The 25,225-nt window shown below is 37.8% G+C and overlaps 1 protein-coding gene across 3 annotated transcripts; it reads right to left on the reverse strand.

Annotated features, from left to right (window-relative positions):
• Positions 1–3,817: 3,817 nt before the first annotated feature.
• Positions 3,818–25,225, reverse strand: LOC131971820 (Krueppel-like factor 15). Of its 3 annotated transcripts, XM_059333445.1 has the most exons (4): positions 25,088–25,163; positions 23,738–23,978; positions 21,850–23,422; positions 3,818–6,451 (listed from the first exon to the last, which is right to left on the reverse strand). In XM_059333445.1, the coding sequence occupies exons 3-4, from the start codon at positions 23,331–23,333 to the stop codon at positions 6,283–6,285; spliced, it is 1,653 nt and encodes a 550-aa protein (XP_059189428.1). In that variant the 5' UTR covers positions 23,334–23,422; positions 23,738–23,978; positions 25,088–25,163; the 3' UTR covers positions 3,818–6,282. The 3 variants fall into 3 exon arrangements, with proteins under 3 accessions (XP_059189428.1, XP_059189427.1, XP_059189429.1); XM_059333444.1 differs by lacking the exon at positions 23,738–23,978 and having other exon boundaries at positions 25,088–25,225; XM_059333446.1 differs by lacking the exons at positions 23,738–23,978; positions 25,088–25,163 and adding an exon at positions 23,544–23,704.

Raw genomic sequence — 25,225 nt, forward strand, 5'->3', positions numbered from 1 at the left:
GTTGGAGTTTATGGAGAAGCTTGAGAGATAGACCAGAAAGGAGGGAATTGCAGAAGGATGATGGTATATATTTCGGCAATACAGCGAATGTCCGGCAATGTTGCATAGGTGGAAATAGGCTGTCTGGTGTGGCGGAACGGGGAGGAGACGATAGGGATGTGCTACAGAGCAGCAGCAGTGCTTTGCAGTAGCACAGTGCTAACAGGCTACACAGTTAGCTCTGTAGCAGTACAGTGTGTATGTGCTAACAGGCTACACAGTTTGCTCTGTAGCAGTACAGTGTGTATGTGCTAACAGGCTACACAGTTAGCTCTGTAGCAGTACAGTGTGTATGTGCTAACAGGCTAACAGTTAGCTCTATAGCAGTACAGTATGTATGTGCTAACAGGCTAACAGTTAGCTCTGTAGCAGTACAGTATGTATGTGCTAACAGGCTACAAAGTTAGCTCTGTAGCAGTACAGTATGTATGTGCTAACAGGCTAACAGTTAGCTCTGTAGCAGTACAGTATGTATGTGCTGCAGCAGCATGAGTTCACTTAGCGACCTCTGTTTTTTTTAAACAAGCACTGTTAGCAATGCCGGTTTGTTTACGATCAGTGGTGGAAACCACAGTGTGCACGGTTAGCGATAGCGGCCACAGTGAACAGTGATTGGATGACTGTTGGACCACGTGTGGTGTGGAGGTGTGTGTTAGACTTCATGCCCGTTCATAGTGGTCCCGCTTCCAACAGTCCCACCAATTTTCTCCTTCTGTGACGGGGCTACTGAAATACCTGGAAATTGATAACAATGACTAGATATCTTGAAAATAATCTATTTCATAACTGTAACAATGAGTTCCAGATGATATTTTGTGGCTCATCAGATCCATTTCCTCTTCTTTGTAGCATGTTGTTTCCGCATTACCACTATAAGCTCATGAACACGATGTGGGAAGAATGATATCCCAGGGTTGGAAATTCGAGCAGCTCCTGAATGCACCATTGGCCGAGTGGTTGTTGCCATTCTGCTTGTGTAAGTCTCCGTCTGATAAACAGGAGAAGATGGGTTACTTTAGGTTTCTGTTGTTGTCTCTTCTAATTAGAGAGGTTTAACTGTCTCTGTTGTGAAATCTTGACGTTAATATTTATACATTTGTAGCACTTAGATATTTGCATTACCATTAGTGGAATGTAAATACATTTACTCAAGTACTGTACTGTCCAGTTTTGAGGTACTTGTACTTTACTTGAGTATTTCCATTTTATGTTACTTTATACTTCTACTTCACTACATTTTGAGGCAAATATTGTACTTTTTACTCCACTACATTTAGCTGCTTTGGATACTTTTCACATCAAGACTTAACACAAAAAACATGATACATTTTAAGTGATTTATAATATATTTATAAATTAAACCTCTTAAAAGTAATGAGCCCTGTCTTGATATAATACAAATGCTGCTTACATAAATGCATCAACAGTAATACTATAATATATTTGGATTTTTAACAATCTGAATGGTTTCATTCTGTATATTGCGTACTTTTGTACTTTTACTTCAGTAAGTTTTGATTGCAGGACTTTTACTTGTAGTGGGGTAATTCTACAGTGTGGTATTAGTAATTTTACTTAAGTTATGGACCCGAATACTTATCACTTTAAATGTATCATGATTTTCATGAGATGTTGTTGCTTTTAATTAAACCTCATAACAGTATCTTTAGTAGTTAAAATGAGCCCTATCTTGAAGAAACTAAAATGATGCTTACAAAAATGCATCTATACAAATAATCTAATATCATTTATTCAGAATATATAAATCTGAGTGGATCCAAGTACTTTTACTTTTGATACTTTAAGTACTTTTTGATGCTGATACTTTTTACTGAGCAGTTGGACAGCTGTTCCCTAATAAAGTGGCCAATGAGTGTATAAAAAAACAACAAACCAAGATTATCAGTTGGTCGTGATTTTTCATTCTAATTCATCTTTCCCAAACCTGCTTGCAAAGGAAAATGCAGGAAAGCAATGTAAAAAAAGACTATGGGATGTTCGTGTGATAATATCTGAGAATGACTGTAGAAAAATACTGAGACAACAACAAAAAAAATATCTTTGGCTTTGAGATTTTTTATTGTAAATGTGTTTTACGTAAGAACAAAAGCAAAAATATAACATTTTAAGCAACTCTTTTTTCTCATGTTTTTTTACAGAGCACACAACATACTCATCCCATGTTTCAAACATTTCATGAGTCTTTTAATAATGTGTTGTGTAAAAAACCTGACAAAAAAGTAAGTTACCACATTTGTCACTATATATTTGAATTATCACGTTATGTACTCTTTCTTTAGACATTTTAAAAAAATCTTTCACAATCACAGAAATCACTAGAAGAATATTTCATTTCTCCTTTCAGATGCATATACAGTATTTACATACATTCATGGGCTCACATATGACACCCATCCAGAAATCTTCTGATTGTATGGAAGGAATGCCTGACATCCATTATACACTTCTTCCATACGTACAAAACACTCCAAGAGTCTCTCAATCATTGTTTGTTTCAGCAAATCTTCCCAAAACAACTCAGTTCCAGTTCAAACTTTAACATTTTTTTATTCAAACTGTTTCAATACTGTATGTTTCAACTGATCCTCCACTTTATGGCACAGGAAACATTTGGTTTAATTCAACTGAGATGCAGAATGACGCACACTAAAAGCAATCTATACAGGTAAATGCAATATGACAAAAAAGTAGAAGAGTCACTGATCCCTTACAGTACAAGACAAAGGCATCTCATTTCATGGCAAGAGATCTGGCAAGATTATTCAAGACCAGGGATAGATAATAGTGTTTTTAAATGCTCTCAAGTTTTCTGTTTTCTTTGATGAATATGCTGTAACAAGTAATACAACCAAAGTCAATGAAAGGCAATAGTAATAATAAACACTCCCTCTGATTTGTTATGTTGATGCTGTACTGGCACACAATTCCAGTCTCAAGAAACTGGCAACAAGAGCCAAAAATATCCAGTTAAACTTGATATGCAAATAATTTCTAAACCCATTTTTTCTCCTTGGCGTTCAGTCCTAGCTAGGCGAGAATCCTTGGCTTTTCTACTTTTTACTCTTTTATTTTCTTTTTTAACTCTAACTCTGTTTTTAGATTGAGTTTTTAGAACTATTTTGTTGGTTTTAGTATTTTATTGTTTTCATTGTTTTTTATTTATGACTATATTTGTGTATGATTTTTATTGTATTTTAATAACTACAGCACTTTGGTCAAGTGAGGTTGTTTTTAAATGTGCTCTATAAATAAACTTTGACTTGACTTGATTTCATTTGATCAAATACATCTGTATAAGAGGAGGAAATACAACTTGAAACTTGATTTGGAAAGAAGTACAAAGAAGAACAAAATACTCATATTAAATCAAGTCTATGTAAATTTAGCACACATATAGCCCTTTTTTTCCAAATAAAAAAGTTAATTTATAAGCAATAAAATATTCCTTTTCCATATGTAATATATTCTGCTGCTACAACCTCACTTTGTCTGGAATGGCCAGTAGCTGATGGTAAGGTTGTAAGAAAATAAGGATGAACTGGAGCATCACCATATTCTGTGTATCGGTTCTATGACAGACAGTGGTTCATTTATTTATACTACTTTCTTCTGACTTCTGGGGGGATTTGATGCACATGGCAGTGCGTTCTTTGCACTATAACAATTTTACAAAAATGTGATATAAAAATTGCTATACATCACCTTTCTTACAATATGGAAATATATAGAATTTACAATTCAATAGAATTAGCAATATATTGCTAATCATGTATCATCATACGTATCATATCGCCACATTGTTGGTGGTGAATGTTAGCGAATACCTTTGGCTTCACTTTTTGGCGGTAGCTGCTTGGACCTGGCATACTAGCAACATGGCTAAATGCTAGCACCATGGAAGACACAAACGAGACACAAACTGGCAGCACAACTGTGCACTAGTTGACAGAACTCCTAATTTGGTGTGAAGGCCAACTTGTTACGGCGTTACCATGCGCTGTTATTGTCCTTTAATTAATTCCCAAGAAATCCACATAAATTTGATTTGTACATGATTTTCATTTTTCATTTGATCTGTTAAATTAAATTTGATTGTAAGGGATTGGAGACAAGAGCTTTGATATGTTTAATGCAGGGGTCGGCAACCTTTTCCATGAAAAGGGCCATTTTTGGCCAAAAAAACAGAAAGAAAAGTCCCTCTGCAGACGCATCTTTGAGCCTTATAATGAACGTAATTTACCAATTTCTCACTGCAAATCAAGCAAATCACTCAGTGTGAAGTACTGGCAGTTAATGTAAACAAATGTATTTTCTGTTGTAGCTAGTTTTGGCAAAAATATATAGGGCGAAGAACCAGGTGGTCATAGGCTTTGATGCACATTTCAGTCGACAAAAATAAAAAAATCCTGTCTATAGGGTACATATTTTTACAATCGGAACGTGTAAGAATCACTTCAATGATGTGGATTAAATTGTAGACAAATTCCATATCATTTTTCTTTTTTGTCAAAGCAACAGGGAGCCACTGGAGAGGGGCCAAAGAGCCTCAGGTTGCCTACCCCTGGTTTAAGATCAATGATCAATCAATGTTTCCAACACCAGCCTTTACTTCTGCCTCTCAGCAATATGGATTCACCATTTTGTTATTATTTTTAGAACTTTTTTGAGAGCAGTGACATGAAGGTAATACAACAACATAAATAAAAATGGTATGGCGCTACAAAACCAGAAAACAAATGTGATAAGTGATGCAATGATTGTGAAATTCTGGGCCAATACCAATAGCAGTACCAGTTAATAAAAATAACAATTTGTCAATGTCGATATTTTTGTTATTGGTTTATTTTGTTTTTCTTGTTATTTAATTCCCATTTTTTGTCTGCCAAACAAAGAAATCTTCATTATAAGTCCAACAGCCAATAGCCAGCACATAATAAACATTGCCCGCTGCCAACAGTGGATGTAAACTGATTTTCCGATAGGCCAATGGCAGCCAACAAGACAAATATCGGCCAATACCAATGGTCCAATTGGCCAATACCAATGGTCCAATTGGCCAATACCAATGGTCCAATTAGCCAATACCAATGGTCCAATTGGCCAATACCAATGGTCCAATTGGCCAATACCAGTGGTCCAATTGGCCAATACCAATGGTCCAATTAGCCAATACCAATGGCCCAATTAGCCAATACCAATGGTCCAATGGCCAATATATCGTTGCATCCCTAGTTGTGATATATAACGAGTTGAAGCCAAAATAACAAAAATACCTTTGCAAATATTTGTTCTTAAACTTGACTTGAAACATTTCACAGATAATCATTGGATGAAGCTGCATCACAATTTGTTTTGATTAAAAGACACCATAAAAATGACAAAAGGGTGTTACAGAACCATCTTTCAACTAAATACTTAGTGTGGGCAGACAACCAGAAATGCCTTGTGTGCCAGTGCAAATTACATAGTGACACGGTATCTGTTGGTGTTCAACATTAACATCTTGTCTTTGAGGGAACCACATTGTTTTTTTCCTTCCTGTAACGAGACTCAAGGGCAACAAAGACACTTATCCAAAGCTACAGGAATGTTGATGCATCATTTCCTCTGCCGTCTCTCCAGAAAAAATTAAACCAAGGCCCCAATAGTTCTCAATGTCCAGTTAGCTCTTGTTGTTGATGGGCAAAAAATTAAATTCAAGCCATTAAACAATGACTTTTTGCTCTTACATTAAAACAACATATGGTTCCAGGAAGGTAAAAAAAAACACCTGGGGTTTTAAATAGTAGCAGACCCCTTAGTGATGCATTTTTATTTATATAAGGCTTTCGACACCAGCAATAACAATAACACCTCAAAGTGTAAAAATACTCTGAAATCTTTCTTAAAATTAGATCACCTAAAAGATTTGAGTGAGACAAAAATTTTTTGTAATATACAAGAAGCTTATTCCACCTGTGAGGGTGTTGTGTCAAGTAACAGTTTTCTGTTTTAGTTTAGTTTTTACAGTCTTTTCCTTGCCACCTAATAAATTAGAACAGTACCATGAATGTACGTCATGCGTACATATTTGAACATAAACACACACAAGCTCAAAAGTCTTGCTCAGACTCCTTTAAAAGGTGTTTGGACTTCCACCCCCCTGTCCTCTGTCTTTCGTCACACACACATACAGGAACACAGCCCCCCCCCCCACAGTCTGTCAGAGTGGGGTCAGGAGAGTCAGTTTGCAGAGCGTCCTGTCCTGCTGCTTCGTGGAAAGCGGTGGACTTTGAGGTGTTTCGACAGGTGATCGCTGCGGGCAAACTTCTTTTCGCAGACGATGCACTGGTATGGTTTAACACCCGAGTGGGACCTGCGGTGTCGGGACAGCTCGTCGGACCGGGAGAACCTGTGGGAATAAAAACCCAGGATGTGATTTATCCAATTCATAACATTTATTCAAAAGCATTAAACATCTCTTTAACTTTACACTGCAAAAAAGGTGTGTCTAAAACAAGATAAAAACAGTAAATCTGAGGGAAATGATCTTGCTGCATGAACAGATAATTTCACTTGACAAGATCTCTTAAATTAAGATAATTAAATCTAGAAATAAGCATGTTGAACACTTAAAATAAGAAGTTAACTCTTGAAACAAGATACATTATCAAACACGTTTTTTTTTATCTTGGTAAGAAACAAATCATTTGCAGTGTACTTTGTGCTTTATTCCCAGTCCACAAAGGAAAATTGACTGTTTTTTCTGTTAATTTGAAATAGCAGAAGCAGTCATGTTTCAAACTGCCAAATAGCATAAAAGCCACTTGAAGCTGTTTTATATGAGGGTAATGTGAGAGGTGTGACGCCATACTGTACATGTGTAATGCCCTGTGTCGTCTCCGTCAAGTTAAAGAGCCATTCCATATTTAGCTTAACACATGAGTAGTGCAAATCCAAGCCCAGTCTATTCCTGGCCTGCTCCACTCTGGTCTCTATGGGCTTCAGCCATCGCTGGATATCATGTCAGTGAAGGGTTAAGTGGAGGATAGAAGAGTGCTTGTTTTATATGAGTGTGTGTGTGTGTGTGTGAGTATATCTTTGTGTATATATTAGCAAAGCTGTTAAGATCAGATTAAACTGTTACACAGATTTATTTCCCGGCGCATCTCCAGTAGCAGCAGCAGCAGCAGCAGGCTGGAGGCATGAAGGCGATAATTCACAGAGATATAAAGACGTCACTCACAGTTATTTCAAACCATTTCCACTTTACACATGGATTACAAAACAGGCCTATTCATCATTTTAATAGCCTAATAAAGAGAAGATAGCTGACAGAGCTTGTAAAGGTAAACTGTAGAATCTGAAACGCTAAGAACTTCAAAACAAACAATCTGAGTTAAGGACTCATTTGTTTGACTGTTTGATATACTGCAAGGCCATATAATGCTGTTCAGAGCAGTCTGAGCATGTCCCATCAGCCATCACTCAAGTTATCTGTCATAGTTAAGTAACCTGGATCAGTGGCGGACTCAGACTGTTTGAAGGGCAGGGGCAAAAAAATAAAAAGGGCCCATTCTGCACAACAAGGGGCCCCACCAGCAAAAAGCGATGATGCATCATGTATGATGAAATAGTCCCCATCCTTGATTACCATGAGCATAAAGTTACAGGAGTTCCACGTCAAATTAATTATTGATATGCTAGTGACAATTAAAACCATCGAACCGAACCATGTAGGGGGGTCCGGGGGAACGCCTCCCCGGGAGAAAATGTATACATTTTTAAGTAAAATGCATCAATTTACAAAATGAGAGCAAACACCTCACATTCATCATAACGACGCCAAAAGGACACCAATGCCTCTTTTGCATTTCCCGTTCAAGACAGGAACGTCTGCACCTCATTTGCTAAAAACAATATGTTGTTTTTCGGTTTGCCATATTCTTGATCTAAAATGATCAAAAAAAGACACAAAATGACCAAAAAACACACAAAATGACCAAAAAAAGACACAAAATGACCAAAAAAGACACAAAATGACAAAAAAAAGACACAAAATGACCCAAAAAGACAAATTGACCACAAAATGATAAAAAGACACAATATGACCAAAAATGACACAAAATGACTAAAAAAACACAAAATTACCAAAAAAAAGACACAAAATTACCAAGAAAAGGAAACAAAATGACCAAAAAAGACACAAATTGACCACAAAATGATCAAAAAAAGACAAAAAAGACACAAAATGACAAAAAAACCCCACAAAATGACCAAAAAAAGACATTAAATAACCAAAAAGACTAAAGCACATTAACACATGAACACTTTAACACAGTGGAGACAGAGCTGACTTCCAAAATGATTGATGAGTCTAGGGAACCAATAGCAGTGCTTTAATTTGTCACATGACCTCCAGGAGGCCATATTGAAACACTATTTTTCAGACTTTTCCAAAGGAAACATTTTTGCTATTTTGTGCCACAAAAAATCACTCAAAATGTAATTGTGTGGCCTTTTTCCATCTGGAAAATATATATATTCCTACTGATAGGTGAGTGAACCTTAATTTTTGATAGTTTCATCAACTGTTCAATTTCAATTGTTACAAATGGTTCAATGGTACAACCTTGCCAATCTTATGATGTTTTTAAATGTAAAAAATAAATGTAAAATGTAAAAGGGTACAATGTATTGTACCCTGTTGAAGCTCCTGAATCTTTTACACATTTATTAAATAAATTATGTTAAAACTTTTTTTTACTTGTGCACTGTTATGGTACAATGTTGCCTACAGGCATCTATTTTAAGACACAAAAACACTCCAAACATTTTTTTCCCCTAAGTGGCATCATAATGCATACCATAGAGGGTTAAGTCCTCCTTCAGACATGCTTTGAAGTATATTAAAACTGTTAATTGTTTAACATGATTATCCTGCACAAAAAGTCATGCGAGGTTGACGATTGTTTCAGTGTCAGTTGTATTTTTCTTCATTAGAAGGAACATGGGTGAGATTCAGTCATAGATATTTGAGATGGGGAGTCTGTTGGTGACTAGCAGACATATCTGAATGGCAAGTATAATGAGCATCTTTATGTTGTTTGTTAGCATGTTAGCTGGTAACTGGCAGTGGCTTATACAGCTTAGCAGCTACTGTCCTACAGTGTGTTTCCACCCTAACTGACAAGTCCTCTCTGTGCCTGATGTTTACACCAGGACGCTTTCAGGAAAAAACCATTGATTGATTATTTTGTGTTTAATTTGTTTGTCTTGTTGCCGTGGTTTCGGGTCACGTGAGCAGCGTAGTTGACAGCTCACAGATAGGTTATATCAGAGTGTGCTTCACCTGCACGGGTGAAGGGAGCGGCCAGTCTAGGTAGCCGTCATTTTTGTTGACCGCCTTTGTTATCGCTTTGTAATCTGCTCCGATACACGTTCGCCATAAAGTGTACACAATGAACATCTTACGTGCGTGTAAAGCCGGTGATTATCATTAAAACACTTAATCTTCTCTGGACTCAGTGTGCTTCCTTGGAGCAGCGCGTCAAATAAATATATAGGACCTATTCTCTGCCTCACAAGCCACTTTAAGGAACAGGAAAGCCGCAATAGACGGTGACAGCGTTTTTGTGGCTTGAAAACGAAAAATGTGAAACCACCCTCCAGAGTGTAAAACTGTAATCCGCTCCTCCGTAGCGTGTCGTCTACACTGACAAGACACAAAACTCTGCTCAGATCTGCTCACGTCACGTATGTGTTTACGTCACATACATGCTCCAGTACAGGAAATAAAGAAACATGTGGGATTATTTCCATGCGTGGGACCTTCAAGCTGCTCTGGCAGCTCTAATTAACTTACAGGAGTCTTTCCACCAAATGTACAGGATATGTAGAGATAGTATTAGTGAACAGAGAAGGATCTGGAATTACCTCCATCACATTCTGGATGCACCGATTGGTGGGAGGAGCCAGGCGGCTGTGAACGAGACCTGGGAGATCTAGTGGATGGTGGAGAACTTTGTGGAAGGAGTAGCGGATGAAAATGTGTGGCGTGAAAACTTCCACATGCCCAAAGATGCTCTTATGGCTTTAAGTGATGCCGCCTGGCTGCATACAATCCAATTCACACACTTTATATCACCGTATGCAGCAGATTTCCTCCTGGAAACACTTGTCTAAACGCAGAATAAAAAGTGAAGACGTGACGCCACTTTTGCGTCTTCTGTTCAGACCTTCATCATGTAAACGTAGCCTCAGTTGCCTTAAATGGCTTTTATGAAATGTTTTTTCAAAGTAGCGATGTAGCTTGCCCAGCACACGTTTGTGCACTTCCATACATTTTAGAGGACATAAACCTAAAACACACTTGTAAGTGGCGGGAAATTTAAACATCTGACTTTTTTGCTGCTGAATGCTCCACTTTATCTGTTCAGTGCTGGGCAGGTAGTGTACAGTTGGTTTATTTTTGTTTTTTTGGCTAGAAACAACTGCCTGTTCCTGCTGGAAAAGTTCATGAGATCATCAGGAGTGAATTATAGCAGGAAAGTTGCAGGTCCAAAAATAAGAACAATGAGCTCAAATGCATTTTACAGAGCTGAGGAGAGCCACAGTTTGATGATGATAATGATAATTATCCTCGGGTTCATGTTTTTTAAGTAACAGCTTAAACACATACACATCATCAATTGATCTACAGTACAGGCCAAAAGTTTGGACACACCTTCTCATTCAATGCGTTTCCTTTATTTTCATGACTATTTACATTGTAGATTCATCATAACTATTAATGAACACATGTGGAATTATGTACTTAACAAAACAGTGTGAAATAACTGAAAACATGTCTTATATTCTAGTAAGCAAAGGTTGGTTACTTTGAGGAATCTAAAATACAAGACATGTTTTCAGTTATTTCACACTTTTTTGTTAAGTATGTAATTCCATATGTGTTCATTCATAGTTTTGATGCCTTCAGTGAGAATCTACAATGTAAATAGTCATGAAAATAAAGAAAATGCATTGAATGAGAAGGTGTGTGTCCAAACTTTTGGCCTGTACTGTATTTTAATAAAAAATATTATATAATAGTACGGCTTTAACATTAACAAATGCTTTAAACAACAAGTGATAAAATCCTGGAGACATAAAGACTTGAAACCACATCAGTTGTTCTCATAACTCTGTACTTTATGTGACTGTACATTTGTTCCTCATGGTAATCAGTGTGTGACACACACACACACACACGCACACACACACACACACACACACACACACACACACACACACACACACCCTAAAGCTGTACTATATCAGCCTCAAGCTGGGGCATGATAGAAACCATGTACTGACTCATACTGGGCCGGAGCCCAACTATAACATACTGCACTGGGGAGGATCTTTCAACAGAACATGCATTTAGGACTTATACTAATAGACAGCCTGATTGTTCTTCAAATCCATGTCTTTTTTCTTTAAAGACTGATCATGTGTCAGTTCTCTCATAGCCTCACCACCTGTCTCCCTCAAACCCAGCCTTTTGCAATAACATTTCCTCTTCTATTGCCTTCTCCCCCTCCTGATTCTAACGTCCTCAGGTTTCTCAGCTCCAAATGGTCCGAGGACGGTGGTCAGGGTCACAGAGTTCATAACTCTGAGGTTGGAGGGCACTTTTTGTTGATTATTTGAGCGTGTTTGTCCCTTGCACCTTCAGTCCTTGGAGCAGCACAACACATAGTATACATATTAGCGTGGGCGCTGTGGGAAACACATACGCAGGCTTTGTTCTGGCTTGTTCCTACACTCAACAGAGCGTGATGAAAACAGCCGTGAAAGGTGGGGCTGTCAGGCTGGTTACACACCTGGAAAATTACACTGGTATTCTGGCATGCACAAATACTGTAAATAGTTGTATCTGTGTTTTTTTTTTCTGTTTAGATTTAGTTTATCCTGTCAGCTCCAAGCACTTTATTTCTCCTGTCACTGTGTTTATGAGTAGTTCAATTTCAGCAAGTTGAAAGGGACATCACATTAACCCTCTACTACAGTAGTTCTCAACCTTTTTGAGTCGCGACCCCCAATTTAACATGCATGTTGTCCGCGACCCCCACTCACTGAACACAATCTCACACACACAGTTCAGATCACCCAAAAAAGAAACAAAATGACCAAAAAAAGGAAACAAAATGACCAAAAAAGACAGAAATTGACCAGAAAAAGACACAAAATGACAAAAAGAAGACATTGAATTACCAAAAAGACTAAAACACATGAACACTTTAACACAGTGGAGACAGAGCTGACTTCCAAAATGATTTGGCGACCCCAAGAAATCATCTCGCGACCCCAATTGGGGTCGGGACCCCAAGGTTGAGAATAGCTGCTCTAGAGTCCATGAAACCACCGGCACATCACTTTTTCATGACATAAAGACATAAAAATGAAGCATTGAGTCTTGCCATCAGCTTCCCTCTAAAGTTCTGACTTGAAACTCCATGCCATCATTTTTTGGGAGTATATTTGGCCAAGTAAAACTGGACATAATGTCAAATACATTAATTATAAAATATAGAACTAGATATTATCCTCATTGTTCCTGTTATATGTCATATTTGCAATGTGTGTTCATAATTGCAATTTAAAATTATGTGAATTGAACTGAAATGGGTGATTGAAAATATCATTTTCAAGATCAGATTTTATTTTTAGTTTTTCTTTTGTTTCTTTTGGGTTGATCAAGTAAGTCAAAGTTAAACATTAATTATCAGGACATATAGGTGAGATAACGCTGAAAAAGCTGATACCAACATGGCATGGTGAAGATTTTTAACAGATTTTTTTAAAGGACATAATAGCCCAGGAATTCAGAGGGTTAAAGCATGACGGCACTAATAAATTACAGAAGTTTGCAAAATCTAAAAGCAACCATAAAACCTCTTCCGACTGGCATTCCAAAATCCTTTTTTTTTTTTTTTAAACCATGAGGATTCAATTCCTCAATTTGTTCTTTAGCAGGACACTGGATCCTTTTTAGCTCCACACTGTAAATTGTAATAAGTTCACTTTACTTAAAAAAAGTTCAAGCTCAAAATCTCCAAGTAAAGTAGTTAATTCATTTCAAGGTGTCATAGCTAAAAATAACTGTGTTTAGACAACTCAGATAATGGCAGTAAACTTGAGTAAAGTTAACTCAAAATCATCAGTTAGGTCGACTACAACATTCAATTTTGACTACTTAAACTTGTGAGTTATCTTAATTAGGCAGTACTCATAAAAATAAGTTATCCTTACAAATTTAAGTGTTCACATTACTAGCAAAATATCAGGAAACCGATTGCCTTGATATGTTCAAGTAAGCTGAACCAAAAGTGATAAGTTATTGAAACGAAGAGACAAAAGACAACAGTTTGAATGGAAAACAAAGTTTAACAATTAAACTTTTTTGTTCTGAACACAAATACATGGAAAATGGGGTCCAGGCTGAAAACTATTGAAGTTTACCTTAAATACAGGGATTCTCAAGTGTGGTTACATACATTGTTGAGGGTACTCCAAATTCAGAGCGTAAGTAAGTAACCTAACTAATGATTTTGAGTTAACTATACTCAAGTTTACTGCCATTACCTGAGTTGTCTAAACACAGTTATTTTTAGCTATGACACCTTGAAATGAATTAACTACTTTACTTGGAGATTTTGAGGCAATCGGTTTCCTAACTTTTTTTAAGAAAAGGGAACTCATTACAATTTATAGTGCACAGCAGCCGTTTCCTAGACAACCCCAACCTTGCTGTTTCCCAGGAGGATCAATAACATATCATAACTGACTGATAGTACTCTCTGGTCACATGTCAGTTGAACTCCAAGTGTCCGATGCTAAATCTAACTGCGACAGCTCCGTCACCACCCAACAACATTGCTTTGTTGTAACGATGAATGCATCAGCTGACAAGGACAACAAGCCGGAGCCCTGATGACAGCTGTCCTATACACACGTCACACTGTTATTACAGCAAACTGTTTGGATTTGAGCCTAACAGGAGAGTCTCTGAGCTGAAAATACTGCATACTCCTGTGTGTGTGTGTGTGTGTGAGTGTGTGTGTGTGAGTGTGTTGCCTGCATGTGAGCCTTTAAGTGTTTACATGTGACTTTGCATCCAGATCTGTACACGAGCATAACCATGAACCATAGGCAGAAAGATACAGAGGGAGAAAAGTCCAAAAAGCTTTAAAAACTAAGCCAGCTGGGCAAAGGAAATAATACACACTGCAAAAAAGGTGTTTAGTCTAAAAACAAGATAAAAACAGTAAATCTGAGGGAAATGATCTTACTGCATGGACAGATAATTTACCTTGACAAGATTTATTAAATTATGATAGTTGAATCTAGAAATAAGCATGTTGAACAATTAAAATAAGAAATTAACTCTTAAATCAAGATAAATTAAAGCTGCCAGCAGCGATGAACTGGCCCGAGCAGAGTGACCTGACAATGATTTGTTTTCTCTTTTTTTTGGTGATTTTACGTCTTTTGTTTGTGGGTTTTTTTGGTGTTTTTTTTTGTTTTTATTTCACGTCTTTTGTTTTTCTTTTTTGGTCATTTTACTTTTTATGTCTTTTTAGTGTCTTTTTGTCTTTTTTTGTCCTATTCTGGGGTCTTTTTGTGTCTTTTTTGTCTTCTTTGTGTCTTTTTTGTTTTTTTTGTGTCTTTTTTTGGTCATTTTGTGTCTTTTTACATCTTCTTTTGGTCATGTTGTGACCAAAAAATGTACAAAAGAGATCAAATTAAAGCTGCCAGCAGTGATGAACTGGCCCGAGCAGAGTGACCTGATGATTATGATAAGTGTTAGATCATTTATCTTGTTGAAATCTAGACATTTTCCATGGTTTTATTCATAATGATTTTGGTTATTATCGAGAATGTTTCCATGACTGTAGATGTAAATATGACTGAGAAAATACACAAATTCACCAAAAAAGACACAAATTTACCAAAAAAGGCACAGAATGATCAAAAAGACACAAAATTACCAAAAATATATGTCAAAATGACCACTAAGAAGACACAAATTGACAAAAAAAGACACAGAATGACCAAAAAAGACATAAAATCACCATTAAAAAGACACACAACGTACAAAAAAAAAGACTTGAAATGACCAAAAGACACAAACTGACCAAAAATGTATGTAAAAATTACCACTAAAAAGACAATGATGAAATTAACTCTTAAAACAAGATAAATAAAAGCTGCAAGCAGCAATGAACTGGCCTGAGAAGAGTGACCTGATGATTATTTGGTTCGTACGAAAATAAAAAAACAACTTTAGATTTAGAAGTGTTAGATCATTTATCTTGTTTTAAGAGTTATTTCTTATTTTAATTGTTCAACAAGCTTATTTCTAGATTTAACAATCTTAATTGAAGAAATCTTGTCAAGTGAAATTATCTGTCCATGCAGCAAGATCATTTCCCTCAGATTTACTGTTTTTATCTTGTTTTAGACCAGTAGTTCTCAACTTTTTTGAGTCACGACCCCCAATTTAACATGCATGTTGTCCGGGACTCCTGCTCACTGAACACAATCTCACACGCACAGTTCAGATCACCCAAAAAAGAAACAAAATGACCAGAAAAGACACTAAATGACCAAGAAGACACTAAATGACCAAAAAAAGACTCAAAATGACCAAAAAACGACACAAAATTATCAAAAAAGACACAAAATGACCCAAAAAAGAAAAAAAACAACAAAAAAAGACATTAAATGACTAAAAAAAAGACACAAACTGACCAAAAAAAGGAAACAAAATTACCAAAAAAGACACAAATTGACCACAAAATGATCAAAAAAAGACACAAAATTACCAAAAAAGACACAAAATGACAAAAAAAAGACATTAAGTGACCAAAAAGACTTAAACACATTAACACATGAACACTTTAACACAGTGGAGACAGAGCTGACTTCCAAAATGATTTGGCGACCCCCAGAAATCATCTCAAGAACCCAATTGGGGTCCCGACCCCAAGATTGAGAACAGCTGTTTTAGACACACTTTTTTGCAGTGTATAACTTCAACTGAGTTATGAGAAGGAGTCTAGCCAATGAAATAACGCTCCTCTCTACTTCAGAGGGGCCAACACATGGATCTATTCTGAGGTTACAGAGGGTAAGAGGGCCTGACTCCCCAGCTCACCTCCATTTCCTGGCACAGAGGGAGAGGAGCAAGGGAAGGGCAGATGTATTATGCAGTATATGCTGCTGTCAAGTAAAGACTGCAGGATTGTAGTTTGCGGAGGTCTCCAGGTATTGTGTTTATGTTCAGTTAAAGGGACAGTTCACCTAAGAATCCACAATAGTCTAGACGGATTTCAGAAAAAGGGCCTCCTATAAGAAGTGAGGAGCATTTATGGGTACAAGTCAGGAACCGGCCTACTTTACATATCTCAAGGGTGCTGAGTCCAAAAAAATGGTTCCCAAGCGAAATTTTGAGTTTTTGACCTTCTAATTTGTATATCAAATGGCCAATTGCCCATCTTGCACAGTTGTTGGACCATTTCCCCTTAGTTTTTTTGTAAGTAGGCAATCAAGATGAGGAAATTAAGTTTCTGGATCTATAGTCTAGGGTCAGAGCAAGGATATAGTGGAGGCTCAGTGCCTTTCTTATGTATATATATATATATATATATATATATATATATATATATATATGCAAAATACCAACTGGAACATTTGAAAGTGATATTGATTGAATATTTATGTCGGCCTTAAAAAAATGACACAAATAATGCTTAATTTCACCTTAAAAGTTGGTATTTTATATATAAAAAAGATATATATATACAAATATACATAAATATAAATATAAAATATAAGTATAAATATATACATAAAAAAGACTACAGATCCAGAAACTTAATTTCCTCATCTTCGATTGCCTACTTACAAAAAAACTTGGGGAAAATGGTCCAACGACCATCGGCCGCCATTTTGATATGCAAATGAGAAGGTCAAAAACTCACAATTTCACTTGGTAACCATTTTTTTGGATTCAGCACCCTTGAAATAAGTAAAGTAGGCCGGTTCCCGACTTGTACCCATAAATGCTCCTCACTTTCACTTTTTGGACAATTCCGTCTAGACTACAATACAAAGGTAATCACCAGCAGTAGAAAATGTAGGTTAGTTTTTAAATAAACTACATCACAGGTCCATGATTTAACTACCACTAAGCTGATAATGACACACTGCAAAAAAGGTGTTTAGTCCAAAAACAAGATAAAAACAGTAAATCTGAGGGAAATGATCTTGCTGCATGGACAGATAATTTACCTTGACAAGATTTCTTAAATTAAGATTATTAAATGTAGAAATAAGCATGTTGAACAATTAAAATATGAAATTAACTCTTGAAACAAGATAAATTAAAGCTGCCAGCAGTGATGAACTGGCCCGAGCAGAGTGACCTGATGATTATTTGTTTCTTACCAAGATAAAAAAAAACTTTAGATTTAGAAGTGTTAGATCATTTATCTTGTTGATATCTAGACATTTTCCATGGTTTTATTCATAATGATTTTGGTTATGATCAAGAATGTTTCCATGACTGTAGATGTAAATATGACTGAGAAAATACAAAAATTCACCAAAAAAGACACAAATTTACCAAAAAAGGCAAAAAATGATCAAAAAAGACACAAAATTACCAAAAATATATGTCAAAATGACCACTAAGAAGACACAAATTGACAAAAAAGACACAAAATGACCAAAAAAGACGTAAAATCACCATTAAAAAGACACAATGAACAAAAAAAGACTTGAAATGACCAAAAGACACAAACTGACCAAAAATGTATGTACAACCTCTGTAGTCTCTTTTAACCAAAACCCATTAAAACATCCATTAACTTAGAGATGAGGGAACCGAGAGGCAACATTGTTAACTCATTTCTGGATTTTAGGACTGATTCCTGCAACACTTTATGTCTGCAGTAAATTAAAACGTATCAGTATCCATGTGTCAGCCACAACTGTGATGCTGCATTAATAAAAATACTGACTGGAATACCAGATGAAGCATTTTAAAGAAATGCAGCTCTGTTGTAAGATATAGTCCCTCCTGACTGATGTCAGTGTATGCAACAAATACATTGTTGTGTGAAAAAATAATGTGTTTGTCTAAACCAAGCTCTAAACAATGAATAGGCCTTTTGTCCAGAATAACTTGATATTACATAATATGCTTACAAATACTTGGATGTGAGCCGAGACATAATGCACATCCTGAAAAAATGTCTCAGATCTGAAGGGTTTTAAATGGCTGCAGGTGCAGGACAGAGTCAGCAGGGAGACGTTACGAAGTGTTTCTGAGGTTGTTTTTACTAATTTTTACTAAAATTAATAAAAAAAACCTCACTCTTACACTGCAAAAACTGAAATCTAAGTAAGATTAAATATCTTAGCTCAAGGGTATATATGCTTATTGTTTGTCTGATCAGATAGTTCTTCTTAAGCAGTTTTTATTTTAGACTGTTTCACTTGTTTTAAGTTTTTTGGTCCTTAATTATCTAAATCAGATATTACAGCTTGTTACTGAGATTTTATGACCTACTGAGTAAATACATGCTTGAAACTAGAATATCAAAAGTTACAAAGCTGTTTCATCAACACTTACAAGTATAAAACTGCTATTTCAAAGTAATAATTTCTTATTTCAAGCATAAATAATAAATCATAACTTTGACATAATTTTACCTCTTCACATACTTAAAACAAGCAGCCAGATGGAATCAACTGTTTTATTATCAATGAAACAATAGAGGTGTGTATTGTTGTGTATGTCTGTATGTAATCAACTAGTACATTGGTACAGAGCTGTAAATTGACACTTGATATTTAAACATTTAACATGAAACATTTAATGACAGCAATTTAAAAAATCACTTTTTATTAGTGGGAATACACTAATTGTAAGGTATTTTTGGGTTAGTTAAGATTAGTTATTTTTACTTGTTTTGGAAAGTCTTGACAAGCCAAATTTTTTTGTTCCATTGGCAGATAATGTTGCTATTTTTAAGCAAAATACACCACATTTTTGTACTGTTTTTCTTCCTTTTGAGAGTTGGCTTTTGCAGTGTAATCCTTGCCATAATTCAACCTCAACCACAATGCTTGCCCTAACTTAACCCTGACCTCGTCCATGCACCCTGGGCCTATGATTCTATGTATAGAGGTGGAATCTGAAAGTTGGCATTTGTACTTTAAAATATAGAAGTATAAATCAGGATTTTCTTACTTAGTTAAAAGCAATGATTAAAGGACAGAAAAGCAAACTCCTTTGCTGCCAATTTGCAGTATCATAACATTGATTGAAAATGAATTCTGTTTGATAAGAGGACATGTCCAAAGTGAAAACTTTGAACTTGATCCTGCAAAAACAGTGTATATATCTCTGTAAGCACCTCACGCACACATCCATGCAGCAGACAGTAAGCAAACAAGCTGAATAACTAGCAGGGGGCAAAGTCTGCATGTGGAAAACTTCAAAAGGTGTTCTATCTAATCTACAACTTGAACCATGGCACAAAAACACACAGATAGTGGGGACACACAACCAGCATATAGAACAAATTGTAACCATCTTGAACAGACACTCACTGAATATTTAACACATACTTATGTCCCCATAAAACACTTCTCTCTTCTCTATCAAACTAATTGGTGGCAAACACGTTTTGAAATTATGAAAAAGACTATTTGTCATTTGTGAAAGAGTATGAAAACCTTTCAACATTCTTCAGGCCTCAGAAAGGACAAATAATGAATTATTAAGTGGATTAAGATGTGTAATTTTCTAAAGATTATCACAGTCTTATCTCTTTTCCCCCCACACTGAAGAGCACCTCCATCGCTGTTCTTTAGATCAGTGGTTCCATTCTATTCTGGTTCCAATCTCACATGCACAGTTCAGATCACCCCCCCCCCCAAAAAAAAGACCAAAAAAAGACACAAAATGACCAAAAAAACAAACAAAATGACAAAAAAAAGACACAAAATGACCCCAAAAAAGAGACACAAAATGACAAAAAAAAAGACACAAAATGACAAAAAAATGCACAAATTGACCACAAAATCATAAAAAAAGACACAAAATGACCCAAACAAGACACAAATTGACCAAAAAAGACACAAAATGACCAAAAAGACTAAAACACATGAACACTTTAACACAGTGGAGACAGAGCTGACTTCCAAAATGATTTTTTGACCCCCAGAAATCATCTTGCGACCCCAATTGGGGTCGGGACCCCAAGGTTGAGAATAGCTGCTTTAGACCAGTGATTCCCAACCTTTTTCTTGAGGGACCCACAATATTTTACCACTGTAAACTTTGGCGACCCCCATTCTTTGGGGGCTAGCTCACTGAGTTTTTGCTGCACAGTGATGTGACACATATCTTTGTAACCAGCGTAGTTTAACTACTTTCTCACGACATCAAGTTTGTGTGGACGTTCGGTGTTAAGAGGTTCAATTTACTCTTATATCAGGGATGGGCAACTGGAGGTCCGGGGGCTGCATACGGCCCGCACCCTCACTTGAAGTGGCCCTCAGTACAACTACATGCATTTGAGCATGAAATCTTAAAAGTGCAGTGTAAAAATGCACAAAATTACTTTATTTTACCAATTAATGTTGGTCTGCTGTTCTTGCACTGAAAAAAAAGAAACCACAGTAAGTGGTTATTTTTAATTTGCTTCAAACCTTTTGTATTCTTATTTATACTGTTAAACATGCATTTGAGCATGAAATATGTTAAGTTTCTGCAATGTAAACATGTTTAAGATTGCAGTTTCATCATATCTGGTGAAAAACGCAGATATTAAAACTTGCATGAAGCCTTGCCATGTGTTATGAGCTTGTAGATTGGCTTTTTCCCCTCAAATTTATAGGTATAGATGGATATATTTAACCCATTAGATTTATTACACCCCTTAAAATCAAGAGGGCTTCCCGGTTGGGAATCACTGCTTTAGATGACAAACGCATTTCATTCTGTACATCTATTCAAAGTCTACACATGTTGGAAAAGTCAATTATCAACAGCTATCTGTATATGAGTCCACAGCGGAAGTTGATAACCCAGGTTACTGTAATCTCTGTTGTGTAGATAAACATATAGACCACACATATACATTTAGCTGCACTTTCTGGACTGTTTAATTTATCTATGCATCAGTCCATTCATTCACCACCATTATCTCTTCTGTTATCAGCTGTAGGTTGCATCGTGTATTGGTTGTTTTCACACCTGCCTTGTTAGGTTTGGTTGAAATGTAACCCTGGTGCCCTTATTGTGAATCATTTGTTAAGGTATAAACACGGCAATTGCAATTCTGGTGCGGATCAAAACAATCGGAGCTGTCACAATAAACTCTGGTACCCTTCACTACGATTCCTTTATGATGGTCCTACCTCAATCCCACACAACTACCAGTTTGAACTGAAGCTGCTCCTGTAGCTAGTTGTGCATTGCATTCTGGGAAGCAGCAGAGTACACAAACTGCAGCAGCTTAGCAGTAGCAGTAGTAGCCACTAGCCACTAGCCACCAGCCAGAGAACTGTACAGCAATGTTTTTCTGACAGAAATATGAATACAATGTTGGAGTTGTGGCCAACAAGTGGAGTGAACGTTCTCGTGGGGTTGGGAATACTTATGTTTTGGATTGTTTGGATTTTTCTGTGTGAAAACAAACTGAACCAAGAAGCTACAATTTAACAAAAAAAAAGAGCCTAGCTCACCTCCATCCACAGCCGGGCCATGTGCAGGCGAAGGGCTTCTCCCCCGTGTGCCTCCTCAGATGGGCTTTAAGGTGGCTGCTCTTGGTGTACATCTTATTACAGCCGGGAAAAGAACACTTGTGCATTTTAATGAGGTCTGCTACTGCACTCTTCTGGTACCTCTGACCTCCAGAGAGGACCCCTGTTGCTGCGCCTCCGTTTAACCCGCCTTCCCCAAGCCCAATGGGTTTTGCAGCAATGGGCACCGGCGCGATCCGTACGAATTTGGGAGAAATGACGCTTCCGTTTTTGCTTGAGCCAGCAATGTTTGTTGGGGAAAGCAGCTGAGGCACCAAGGCAAAGGTCTGCCCCTGGATGTTGACCAGGAGTTGGGCAATTTTGATGTCCGACGTTGCCTGGTTTGGCTGGGATTTGGGTTTTGGGGATTGGGTTTGCTGGGTGACACCATCCGATATGGCACTAGAGTTGGGCTCTTGTTTTATCTGTATTGGTTGGATTTGTAGGATGACTGGCACGCTGGAGGCACTGGTACCTTCTGATGAGGCTGGTGATGAAGCACAATCCTCCTGTTTGATCACATCAACACTACTGGTAGAATTAGCACTAGTTATAGAACTAACATCCACTGCTGATGGCGAGCTGTCCATGTCAGATGGTGCATGTTTGGTCTCTGTGTAGGAGGAGAGTGGAGAATGAGCCACAGGCACAGTCTGATCAGAGTTCAGTGACCCTGATACGAGTTCTCCTGCTAATGTCCTTGAACACTTTGCCTCAGCATCATCTGACATTGGTGACATTGCCTCATCACTCCCCTCCTCTTCTTTCTCCATTGCCACTGCCATGTTCTCCTCCAGGAACTCCTCAATCTCCTCCAGGGTGGGCTGAAAGAGGAGCGCCGCAGGATCCTGCAGCTCGTCCAGGAAGACTGGGAATTCGTAACAGTCCTCTTTGGCCTGCTGATGGAGGAGGGTCAGCCGCTGCTCCTTCTTGGACTCCCAGGCCAGGCCCATGGGTAAAAGAGGAGCAGATGTGGATGAAGAAGAGTGTGGGGAGGATTGAGAAGAAGAGTTAGAGTTGCTGCTGGCAGAGCTGGTGAGGGAGGCCTGGGAGAGAAGGAGGTCCAACAGGCTGTCTTGACTCTCTCCCCCAGAGGAGCTACAGCTTCCACTACTCCTGCTGCTCCTGCTTTCGTAGCTGGAGCCGAGAACGTGCCGCAACGTCAGCGACGAGGACTCGGGGCTGGAGCAGAGAGAGGACCGAGGGCTGGAGGAGTCGCTGAGATCATCCTCAGAGAGGTGAGGGGAGGAGGAGAGCGTCACCCCTTGGTAGGGTTGGTGGTGGTGGTCGTAGATGCATGCGTCGGTTACCATGTCGCCCATCAACGCACCACCTTTGGCGTGGTGACAGAGGCAGCTGTAGTCCGACCCCGGGGAGCCAGTGTAGTAAAGAAAGGTCTCCTCACCAAGCGGCAAGTGATCCACCATTCCTGTGCGGATGGATGGCAGCTGGACTCTGAAGATCAATCTGTTCTGGTCGAGATCAGCCGAGTGTTGATTAAAAAACTTCTGTCTTCCTGCAAAAAACAAATGAGTGTGTTCATTAGTTATGACAATGAAAGAAAACTGTGAATATTACTTTATACCAGCCAGAATAATATATATTTTTTGGGAAAACAGAAATTATTGACCACCTACTCTGTGACTGTGGTTGGCAGTGTTTTCACTTAACACACTTAACACATTTGTGCACTTGAGAAATCATTGTCTTGTTGTTTTGTCATGCTCTTTTTGTTGGCAATGTCATGTTAGCCTGACCTGGAGAGAATGTTTTACAAGACAACAGAAAGAGAGCAGAAATATGTTACTATGCTTTAGTCTCCATGCACTACCTGCTGCTGGTTCAAGAGGTCTGCAGCTGATGGCGATTCCAAAGGAAAGTCAACCACGTGTGAGGGAAGTGGAATTTGAAGACTGTGCGCGTGTGTGTGTGTGTGTGTGTGTGTAGACCCTGCAGCTGCTCCTTCACACTTCAAGCTGACCATGTGGAATCAGAGGTTCCCATTTCTCAATGCTTCTAACATTTATGCCACATGGTTCCGCTGTCATTGAATGACGTGTTGCTATTGGTCCCTAGCCATATGGAAAAACAATGCTATGTCACTTTTGCAGACATACACAGTGATATACTCTCTGATTAAAATAAAACAACATAATTCACCTAAAAAAACATCCTGCAGATTGACTACAAAGACGTTGTTTCAGCAGAGCGGGTTATATTTCATCACAGTCATTCAGTCTAACATCAGCAGATTTCAATGGGATGATGAGTGAAGGATTAAGCGTCTATTTTTATCTAGCAGCCCACAAACAATGCATCAAATCTACATTTACATGGATTAAAAAATGCAAGACATTAACAAATGGCTCCAGATTCAATGGCTTATGGTGGTTCAAAATCCTCTTTAAAACCTTAAAAGTCCACATGTGTACTGTGTGGACAAAAAGTGAAAACAAAATGATCGTGCGCCCTCTTCTGTAGAGCTAAAAAGCTGCCGTTTCCTAAACTGAGGCCCACAGACCTCCAGAGGTCTTCAGAGATTCCAAGTGGTCCAGGGAAAATTAGACGAATTTAATTGTATCATTATTATTATTATGATTATTAGTATTGTTATTACTTCATTGACCTTGACTTGGGCTGTCACAATAAAGATTTAAGACTTTTGTGAGCTCTCACTGTTGTTGTTACCCTACCTTCAGTAAGTTATGTAATTCGTGAACTAATGCCAACATTTGACTCAGATATAGTTGCTTATGTGATAGAATCATATGACATTGGGGGGCTACAGCTGCTGTGCCTGGGCGATACATCATGGGGGGAAAAGTTTGTTTGAGAGTTTGGGAGCACCTTGGCTTTGCCCTACGGTAACCCTGCTGCCGTGAAACATCAAAGACGCCTTGACAGCGTGATGCGCTCCTTGTTTTCACCACGCTGCATAAATAATCTCGGGATTTATGACACGTGTGACACCGTGGCAGCAGGTCAGATTGCATAAAAATTTACAAGTTCCAACATTAGATTTACTTTTTATAGATCTTGAAAGAGCAGCAGTCCATAAAGCATGCATGTAGTAGCCTAAAGATATCAAATGCTCCTCACTCCGCAGTCATAGACTCCACTAGAAAACACAGAAATCACAGAGACACTATTAAATCACACCAGTGCCGCAGCTCGGACTCACTTGTATATGTGTGGAATCCAAAAATCGGCTCCTCTGCATCGGCTCTTGTCTTCAAAGTAGCTGTCAGTGCGTAATAGTGCGCAATGGCAATGTAACTCCACGATACGGTCTTTGCATCGCTCTACGCCTCCACACTCT

This window comes from Centropristis striata, chromosome 5 (assembly GCF_030273125.1).
Source record: "Centropristis striata isolate RG_2023a ecotype Rhode Island chromosome 5, C.striata_1.0, whole genome shotgun sequence".
Classification (NCBI taxonomy): domain Eukaryota; kingdom Metazoa; phylum Chordata; class Actinopteri; order Perciformes; family Serranidae; genus Centropristis; species Centropristis striata.

Excerpts from the sequence above, each read along its gene's own strand:
- LOC131971820 (XM_059333444.1), bottom strand. The coding sequence starts at position 23,333 with ATGGTGGATCACTTGCCGCTTGGTGAGGAGACCTTTCTTTACTACACT. Across the intron at positions 6,452-21,849 it reads TGGCCCGGCTGTGGATGGAG|GTTCTCCCGGTCCGACGAGC; the intron begins GTGAGCTAGGCT and ends TTATTCCCACAG.